The sequence below is a fragment of the Hippocampus guttulatus genome, chromosome 1 (genome assembly GCF_054856545.1).
Source record: "Hippocampus guttulatus isolate MCC_2025c chromosome 1, RoL_Hgut_1.0, whole genome shotgun sequence".
Lineage (NCBI taxonomy): Eukaryota > Metazoa > Chordata > Actinopteri > Syngnathiformes > Syngnathidae > Hippocampus > Hippocampus guttulatus.
Genome location: NC_141261.1, coordinates 22,157,686 through 22,168,403, shown reverse-complemented (window position 1 = coordinate 22,168,403; position 10,718 = coordinate 22,157,686). Strand labels below are relative to the sequence as shown.

Below are 10,718 nucleotides of genomic sequence, written 5' to 3'. Positions count from 1 at the left end.
AGTCACATTAAAATAGATAATGTGTGTGTGTGTGTGCGTGTGTGTGTGTGTGTGTGTGTGTATACGCATAAATGTATGGTCTCTTAATTGTTTTCCCCAGAGCTGTATATATACGGTGGATCTCAATAATTTAGATGATTATTGTCAGAAATTGTCTCTACTTTGGTAATTCTACTCGTTCAATTAAAAATTCATTTGCAGTATCCATTTGATGCACTCACATCTTTGAAATGAAACAGATTTTCCCATTCAAATCGTTTTTTGGTACACTTATTTACTGGTTAGATTAACTTTGCACACAGTGAAATACAGTATCATTTTCACCCATTTTATTAGTGATTACAGCTTACAGCTAACAAAAAACCCAAATTCATCATCTCTAAACATTTCAACATTACATCATAACAAATCAAGGTTTTTTTTTGACATCAAAAAAATGTTGGTACTGTATTCTAAGGAACATGTTCATTCATATGCATTTGGAGCTGCTTTTGCATTGTTTACTGCTTTAATGCAGTGTGGCATGGATGCGATGGCTCTGTGACACTGCTGAATTTTGAAGGAAGCCTCGGTTGCTTTGACCACAGGCTTGACGTCATCTGCTCTACATTATTGGCTCAAGTGTCCCTGAGCTAGGCAGGGACCGAACCCTCCCGGTCCATCTAATCAACATCCCCATTAAGCTGGTCAGCTGGTTTTGGAGGGATTTTGCTTGACAATTCTCAAGGCTACGGTTATCCCTGTTTCCATGCCCGTCTTTTTCGCCCACACTTTTTGCTTCCACTCCTTTTCGTAGTGATGTTTGTGCATGTATTTGTGCTTCCTGATCAAAAACTATTGGTTGCTTGCTTTCCTTGAGAGGATTTCAATGATTATCCTCTGGACAATCGTCAAGTCAGCAGTGATGCACTGAAGCAAACTTATAGAGACCATTTAACGGCTTTGGAGGTCTTTTAAATCATTAGATGCTCAGAGTGCCGCATCAATAGTTAACAAAACTGAACTTTTTTTAACAATATTGTAATTATGTGTGATACAGTACTGAATGTTGGACTTTTGTTGGCTGTAAGGCTTAATCGTGGCAATTAAAAGTTGCTGATATGTTTGAACTTTTTAAAATTGAAATGAAGGACGTTTTCCATGACATTTGAATTTATCAAAATGCACAAAACCATCACACACACACGCACAAACACACACACACACACACACACACACACACACACACACACACACACACACACACACACACAGTGTCCATTTAAAGCCACAGTTACAGTATATAACCTATATGAGCAAGCGTTTCAGCTTCCCTTTTCAAACAAGAAGTTCATCATGTCCACACATTGATGAATGAGACTGCTATTTGCACTCAAGCTCACTCATTCCGGTTGCTGCTGCTGTCCAAGTCTTTGCACTGCAAGTCACCACCAGCGTAGTTCATGCCAGGGACCTTGGCACCGAAGCGATCCACACACCAGCAGATCCCCCTCCTGCGCCCGCGGGATGGCTTGCACTGTGATTGGAGAGGTGACAGGCTGAAGGTATCATTTTATGTAAACACACAAAGGAGGAAGAGGAGAATTCCAATGTACCTGTTTGCGCTTGAAGAACCCTTTTTTGTCGCAGTTGGGGATGTACAAAGACAGAGCCAAGACCCGTGATGTGTCCTTCATGCTTTGAATCAGGTGATCCAGACGTCTCCGGCAGGGCCCCTACATAAGGGACGATATGGTTGCTTGCGTTTGCGCTTTGCAGTACAGTTGACATTCAACATCTGAAGAGTCTGCTTCCGAACTCTCTCAAATGTTTGGAAAAGATGTAGCAACTTGAACGTGAAAATGGCTCCTTGAAACTATGCCTCTGTGGCGTATGAAGGCTATAGTCAAAACTGATTGGGTCCAAACACAAATAAAGCTTAGAGAAGAGTGATGAGTGAGTGCTGATCACGTACAAATTCAGGTTCCAGTTTCTCCGGGCCATGCAGAGGGAAGTTCAAGTTGCTGTTGGGTCCCACCCGTGCCAGCTGCTTTTTACGGTCCTTAGCCTGCTTCATCGCCTGGGCCTTCCGACTGCTAATGTGGTCCCGTCCGTAAATGGGCACCTTGGTTTGGGGCATCATGGACTCTGGGACAGGGAGTAAGACATCATCATGAGATTCTCAGACTCAAATACCTACTGTAGGTCAGATGTCACAAATGGGGTTGTCAATCACTGCTTCTGGGCCATTATTAGTCATTGCGATTTGTATGTGCGAATAAATTACTTTTTGGAACTACACATCTGAAGAAGACGAAAGATGTAGATGGAAGTTAATTTGTGCAAAATGACTATTACAGGGACTCCGTCCTCGCCTACACCCACACCACATCTGTTAAGTAGGACAGGTCCATTTGTGCATTTCCAGCACCCTCTGGTGGTTAGTTTATTAGTGCAGTTTAATTAGAATTAGACGTTTTTTCTCAGCCACACTCATGACCAGATGGAGGGGAGTGTAACGTGTTTGCGTCCCTACACAAATTGACTCAATTCACAGTGTGTGCATTTGCAAGTAAATGCCCTAATATTAAGTGTTATTAGTGCTATAAGCCGAACACAGCATTGTGTACTACGTAGACCATGATACTTTGTGTCGCTGAGCCAATAGCAGCACTTGATAATAAAGTGACCGACCAATCCTATTTCTTTGGCACTGTTGTTATGTACAAAAACACAACATTGTGCTTTTTTTCAACATAAGTTTTTTAAAAACAATATTATATATGTATTTCATTAATTGAGGGTGTTTTACATTTGTCAGTGATTTACATGACAAATAATTTGGGACACAGCACCGACCCTTGTGGAACCAACACACCCTGTCCATACAAGTTGTTTGGCATTCATCCATTTTTACAAGTTAGTTCCTGTTAAGTAACACCAAACACCGTCTCTAGTTCTGTAATTCCATGTTGTTGTCATTTTGAGATTAAACAGGTTTTTTTGTATCAAATTCTTTCTCTAGGTCAATGAATACTCCATGAGCAGGTTTAGATTTGTCTGTGGCTTTTGTCACTTCTTCTATCAAGTTTTTTTGAATCCATATTGGTTACCGGTGAATCAATTATGCTGTTCTAGAAGTCATCAAACCCGACAGTGATTTTTTTTTTTTAGCCTATAAGCCTAAACATGTTTTGTTCCATTAAGCAAATGCTGGCCCATTTCCATTGCTATGTCACGTATAGTAGCATTTTCTCCATCTCATTGCTACGTGACCCTATACGGCTGCTCCCTAATCTACGAAGCTAACGGGGTAATGAAACAAGGTCGTCGTCATTAGACCCTCCTCCAATACTCCCCCTTCCCCTTCGCCACAAAAGCTCCCACCCTTCCAATGACGATGGTGTAGATCACAGTGACGTCATCCCTCTACATAATGACTTCTTGGAAACGGGTTCCTGCTGACACAGTTATTCACTGTGTCCCGCTGGAGAAAATAAATAAATAAATAATAGAGGCACGACCCGAATTATATGTCCATCAAGTCTTTGCTTGCTAATCCTCACCCAATCTGACCTGTACTGATGAATCATGTTGTTGCAAACTTTCGCACGCTGATATTCTTGTATAAATTGTGATGTTTGGTTGCACACCTCCACATGGAATGTGCTCAATGCATGCAGGCAAAAGGGTAAAATCGTTCCCCGGCTAGCTACTGCAACATGCTGATCATCAGATTACGTTTGTGTGGCCATTTATGTTTTTACAGACCAGAGCTGATGTCACCTATTTGTATTAGTTGCTACAGATTGTAAAATCTCATGACATCGGGTATACTGGACCCATAGTTGAAGGAGACAAGATGAATAGACAACAGATAGGTGGTCCTCAGAAAGTATGGTCCAAGAGTGTAACATGAGAGCCCAGGTCAAAATGATATATGCTTTAAATCAAATCTTCCTGTAGTGAGCTCTAAAGGAATAAAGATAATTCACTCAGCCCTTTGTTTGCAAGAGCTTTCTGAATGTCGTGGTCTGCTATATTGTGCCGTCTTAGAGCACTTGGAAGCTACGCGCTAAGCACTAAGCACTCAAGCACAATGTAAAAAAAAGAAGAAGAAAAAAAGAATAATAATATTCAGTTGAAAAAACTGCGACAAAATGACCAACTATGCATAGAAAAGTGATGCATCACATTGGAGGGTCAGTAGACACCGAGAAATGATTGTTGTTCATTTTGCAAAATCTGTAATGCTGAACTGTGCTCCATCCACATGCTGCTTACTAATGCGGAAGAATTCAATCAACAATGATGGTATGTTACAAAGAGGAATTGGCTGTGTTGGCTATTTTTCACCGCTCAAACTATATTCTCTGAGAAACAACAGCACAAATCTCACTTGTTTATTTTATCTCTGCAGTTTGTCTTCAATTTTGCAAGCGGTGAACTCCGGTGACTGATTGTAAAGGGAAACATTAGGTCAGCATTTTGACCATCCTATTTGATCATACATTCTCAGAACCACCCAATACATGCAGGCAGTGCATGAAGTAATCAACAGCAGTCAGATGACATAAAATCTCAAATATGACATCATGTTGTTTGAACAAGCAATGAAAGTGTGAAACGTTTGACAGGCCATTTACTGAGCAAGTTGCAAGCAGCCCCATTTACCCACAGCTTCGAGAGACAAACAAAAGAAGGAACCTGCTCTCATTGGAGGTTGGATTAAATGCCTGCAAGTATATAATATCGTCCATATTACATTAAACACGTGGAATCTTGTTGAATAAAACCTTTCCTCATATTTCTGGGCCTCAGGCGAATGTCACACAGCCAAGCAAGCTCATTTATGCCCGGTGGGAAAAAATGGAGACGAGACATTAACACGGGAGAGAATGGCGAAACATGAGACGTAAAGATGGTGCGTGAAAAAAAAAAGTGTGTCACACCAAGTGGAAAAGAAAGGCAAGAAACTCAAGTAAAGAGTATTAAATATGACTTGACACATTGCAGGGTCACTCAAAGCTCAACATGCACAGTGCTGCTCCCCAGCAGACATAATGACTCCATGTCACAAGGTGCCACCTGTAATTTTCTCCCTTGTTTCCCCGATCCCCACCCCCAAAGGCAATTGGCCTCTCTCTCTCTCTCACACACACACACATACACACACACACAACCTCATGATTTATGGTGTGCAGCCGCACTGCCTTTCAGGGTTAAAATGACAGGTTGATTGACACCCACTGTTGAGTTCACTGGGACAGGGCGTGATGGGTGCGGTGGTGGGTTCGAGCAATGGGATACTTGGGGGGTCTTTTGAATCGTATGCTCTGGTAATGACAGATGTTGGGCCATCTTTAAGGGTGGTTAGAGACTCCTCTCAGCCTCGCTGGCTCCAGAAGGTTAACATCTCCAGTCATTATCCTTTACGCCACTGAACAAACAGGCAGCATTTATGAAGAGCGATCTAACCACCCGAAGACCACAGCATATGCACTGTGGGAGGAAGTTCACACTGAGCCAATATTAACTGAGCGAACATTCACTTTTCGTCTGAAGATATTATAATGTATTGAAAAAATATATATCTTTGTTCATCAGAACAAACATCACAACAACATCACAACAAACCTGTATATCAATCATGTAGGACACAGGTGTCAAACTAATTTTTGTCGTGGGCCGCTTTCGAATTACGTCTTCCCTCAGAGGGCCGTTATGGCAGCGAAACCACAAAAAATGTTTCATCGCATGATCGCATTATTACGTTAAGTAAGGGTAACAAAGTTATTGCAAAATCTCAACATCATTTATTACACGTGACAATTTGACATTTCGGAAGGTTTTTTTTTTTAGCAAGGATCATGCAAGTTGATGATTTTCTTTGGGGGGGGGGGGCCACATCAACTGATGTGGCGAGCCGGATCTGGCCCCCGGGCCTTGAGTTTGACACATGTGATGTAGCGTAGAGCTTGTCACTTGTTGCTATTTGCCCCCCCCCCCTAATTGGACTTTTAGTGATGAGATGATCCGAATTATTGCAGTGGGCGCTTTGACGGGCGCATGCAGGCCGCGGGCCTACCTTTGCCTTTCGAAGGCTGCAGCAGTTTGTACAACTTCTCGTTTCTGCACACACCCCGGCCGTGCAGGAGGGCGTGCAGAGGCTTCTCCTCGCCGTTTTTGGGAAGGCATCGCAGCCCGCGAGTGCACGGCCCCGTGTACACGCCGCAAGACTGGCCGTCCTCAAGCGCGCACGTCAGGCAGCAGCCGCAGCCGGGCTCCTTCACCACCTGGCAGCCCACCGGCACCGGCGGGCACATGGAGCGGGCCTTTTGGTCACAGGGCTCGCACGGCACGTACGACGCGCCGCAGCTTGTGACGCACAGCAAGGGGAGCGCCAAGAGGGACACGCTCAGCAGCATGGTGAGGGGGATGATTTATCAACTGGAGAATCCTATGCGTGCCAAAGACTGGAGTCCGAGCATCAAGCGGATGTTTGCTGCATCCACAGGTGCGCAAAGGTGTCACCGTAGACGACCAGTATCGCAATTGATAACCAAGAGAATCGAGCTCCTAGTTCTTCAACTTTGCGGTGAAAAAAAAGGGTTTAATGTGCACGTAAAGATCCAGACGCAGCGCTGGTCTCTCTCCCCGTCTTCCTCCTTCTCGTCTTCTTCCGCTTCTGCCTGGCGCCGATCGCGCGCAAAAGCTGTCGTCTCCACGCGAGAAAGACCGCGTCTGTTTGGCCCCGCGTCGCCCTTCTCTGCCTCGGTGCCTGCGTGTGAGCAGAATGTGTAATCTGCGGCTGGCGTTGAGCTGGATTTAAAAAAAAATCCCAGAGGCGAAGCCTGAACGATGGGGATGTCAAACAAGGCACGCGGAGGGGGAGGCGCACTTGTCAAGCGTGCAGGCTGTGATGCTGATTCTGCAGGGCGGGTACTGGCATGCCTTCAGATAGGAGACGGTGATGTGACTGAGGCCGACTCAGTAGGACGACTACCCCCCACTCATCTGACTCAAGTTTGAAAGGCAACCTAAGCATGTCAACGAGAAAATAAAGAAAAGTCTGAGTAATGTTTGTTTTATTATTTGGGGCGGCGGCGCATCAATCAATTTGTCAACCTCTCTCTCCCTCTCTCTCTCTCTTTCTCTCTCTCTCTCCAGCAGTGGTTCTTAACCTTGTTAGAGGTACGGAACCCAACCAGTTCATATGCTCATTCAACCTTTATTACTGAAAAATACAAATATGATTTTTTTTACAAATTCAAGACATTAAAAAACACATTTATTCAAAACAGAAAAAAGTAAACAGAATTAGTACAAGTACAAAGTCTAAGTTTTTTAATTGTGCACAGAATGAACCAGCCAGTGATGGCCAAGCGGGCGAGTCATAATTAATTGACACGTTGAGTCAGGTGTGTCTTATCCTCCAAGGCAGAGGCTCTGTCGAACCCCTGAGACTGATTCACCGAACCCCTAGGGTGCGATCAAACCCAGGTTAAGAACCACTGCTCTACAGTATATGTGTGTGTGCGCGCGTGTGTGCGTGTGCGTGTGTGTGTGTGTGTTATGTACACATCCAGTTATTTGAGGATTACTCTTGTGAGGTATGAGCCTTGGACAGTGGACCAACATTGCACACGTCTCTTGCATGCTCTGGCTCATCGTTAGGAAAACCAGAACAGAAACTGACCTTTAAAAGCTTTTCTTCTTCAGCATAGGTCAAGTCTCAAATTGCCAACACTCTCTCTTCACTTCTCTCACACGTTCTTTTTAGCATTGGAAACAGCCTTACAAGTGTAAAAGTAAGATCATCTTTAATCCACAACTGGACTTTTAAGTTAGATGACAAGTGATGAACGTGCAGAGTGGAATTCTTTCAAATGCATGCAGTTCTTTTATTACTATTAATGACTTGGTATATTAGTATCATGATAAAAATGCATGACTAGCTTCTTATATTGTTCAACTGGTTTATTATACTTCTCCTCTTTGCCACAACTTGCAGCCTTCTATGGTGGTACCACGATGACACTATTTTCTTACTAATGCTCGATGTGCATGTTTTATGTGATGCCATGCTGCAGCGATAGCCAAATGTTATTGTTTGCCTTCAGAGACATACATTTCTCCCACAACCTTTGGGTTGAATTCCTATTACCATATCACTGTGGTTTAACTTATGTTGGATTCACCTGGCGCTTTAAGAGGGGCGGGGCTGCAACTGACAGGTGACCGTTCGCGCGACGTATAAAAAGCAGCATCGCATTGTTACGTTAGTGAATACACTCGCTTCGTCGTCGGCATGGCCCAATGGTAATTACCTGCTTCTGCTACTGCTTCTGCTTCTGCTACTGCTTCTGATACTGCTACTGCAACTACTTCTGTTACATCTACTATTACTACTACTACTTCTGCTGCAAAGTGCTCCAATAAATGTGTCCAAAAAGTACAGAAAGAGTGATCCTTCCATGCCGACCGACGATCCTTATTCAGAGGGCCGTGAAAAACGGAATTAACTGAACAATAATAACCATCGAGGTTGGATCGGATCCCCCGATGAGTTTCAAGCCTTGAAGAGGAATCACTCTCCAAGCAAACACCTTGTCTATTCATTCCTGAGATTGGCCAAAGGAGCACCACCATCTAGTGGGAAAGACCCTGGTAAAATAAGCTCTGGTCAGACTAGGAAAATGAACTCCCGTGAACTTGAAACCCTCAGAGTGAAACGCTCTGCTGCGCAATCTTCCTTCACAAAGAGGGCCAATAAGCTTGCCTCCAGAGTCAACCTGTTGGGAGAGAAAGCCCTAATTGATGAGCTGAAGGCCCTTGAGGTAGATTATGAGAGGGTCATTGATACAGGATACGACTATGCTGAAGCCCTCAGTGCGGTAAAGGGAACCGAGGATGAAGAGGGCAAGGCAGAAGAAGAAGCGGCCTGCATCGCAGAGAAAACAGCTGAATGCCTGCGCAAATACACCGAAACCGTTGAGCTCATCCAGGAAACAATCTGGACGAAGTTCGCTGCAGATGACATCAAGGAATGTATTTCCAGTGCAGAAGCTAAAATGGTTCAACTGGAGAGCTGCGACATAAATAAATTACATAAAACTGACTTTGAGCTCACCAGAAATTGCCTGAAGGAGAGGGTTGACGAGCTCGAGAAAAAATGCAGTGACTGGGACGCATTAATCTCATATGCCAACACAAAGGTGTTGAAGGAGAAGGTTCGAGCTCTGTGGCGCCGGGTTAGAGACTTTGAGGATAGCTGGCAAAATCCAGGAGATGCAGAAAAGTCGTCCGAAGATGTGGATGACAAGGCCCTACTGGAAAAAGAGTCAGACAAAGCAAAAAACATGCTTGATCCTGTCAGCCCCACAGAGCCTCCATTCACCAGTCTCAGTCTCAAGCATGAACTTCCTTGAGGCAACACCACCCCAAGTGTTCCATTTAATCCCACACCAACAACCATCTCAAATCCAGGTGCCAAAATCCAGACACCCAGTGGACCAGTTGGTGGCAGCATTGGAACAGCATCAAGTGCCTTGAACACACCGCCAATGGACCAGAGTGCTCCCCGAGGTAACCCTGACATGTATCCTGGAGGGTACGGGTCCAGAAATCAGTTCCCTCTCGAGAGAGCACGGCTCCCCACATTTTCAGGTGACGTGACAGATTACTTCCGGTGGAAGGCTGAGTGGGGAGAACTGGAGCAATTGGGGAACCCTTTTAGGACGGCAAGTATAACAAGATTCCATCTCCTAGGAAGCCTTAGTGATAAGGTGAAGAAGGACCTGGTCCTGTCCAGTTGCGGGTCCGTTGAGGAAATGTTCCGGTGTTTGGACAACAGATACGGGAACAAAGCAAGGATCGTCCAAACAATAGCAAATGAGGTGCAAGGCCTAGCCCCTGTAAAGGGAACTCACCCTAGAAAAGCGATAGAGAATAATAATATAATAATCCAAACGGTGGAAAGGGCCTTAAGCAACCTTCTTATCCTGGGTGAAGAGGATGTGATGAAGAAGCGACTCGTAGTACAGTCACTTGAGAGTAAGTTACCAAACTTTCTAAAGGAGAAATGGGTAGCTTACAAGAACGAGCCAATGAATGGCTTTGCCCTGCAGAACCACTTTGAGTGCCTTCTCCAATTCCTAAAGAGACAGGAGCTCATTCTTGAGGAGCTGGACCAGTTGGAAACAAGCCTTGTAGAAAAGGCTCCATCTGAGAAACGGCCAATAGAAACAATCGAGAAAAGGGCTAAGAAGGCTCTCCAGAGTCACTGCAGGTCAACGAGGTTCTCCGGGAAGGCTGGAATATGCAATCGATGCTTAAGCATTCATCCGAAGAATGGCTTTTGCAACTCAGGGTTCCTTTGCAGTAAAGCGGACTACCGGCAAGACGAGGCTCACCACTACCTGCTGTGCCCCAGGTTCGCCACCCAAAAAGACAGTGGCAGTAAAGTCCCAGTGAAGGTGGCAAAAAGGCCTCTTGGCCTAACAAGCCAGCAGGAAGAGTTTTTTGCTACACTATCCCCAGAGCAGAGGACAGAGTGCAGGAAAGTCTTCTCAAACAAAACCACTGCAGCAATTTGCACCAGTACTGGAAGTGTACCAAAAGAATATCCAGTGCAAATGATGCTCCTCAAGGTTACGACCAATTCTGGCCATCTGATTGGTACATTGATTGACCTTGCTTCAGATACCAATTACATCACAAACACTGGAGCCAAGCAT

General features: G+C 44.7%; 1 protein-coding gene across 1 annotated transcript; it reads right to left on the bottom strand.

Annotated features, from left to right (window-relative positions):
* Window positions 1–254: 254 nt before the first annotated feature.
* On the bottom strand, window positions 255–6,977 carry igfbp5a (insulin-like growth factor binding protein 5a). Its single transcript, XM_086119656.1, has 4 exons — window positions 6,068–6,977; window positions 1,955–2,127; window positions 1,596–1,715; window positions 255–1,516 (listed from the first exon to the last, which is right to left on the bottom strand). Exons 1-4 carry the CDS (start codon window positions 6,405–6,407, stop codon window positions 1,379–1,381), a joined length of 771 nt encoding a protein of 256 aa, XP_085975782.1. The 5' UTR covers window positions 6,408–6,977; the 3' UTR covers window positions 255–1,378.
* Window positions 6,978–10,718: the final 3,741 nt, after the last annotated feature.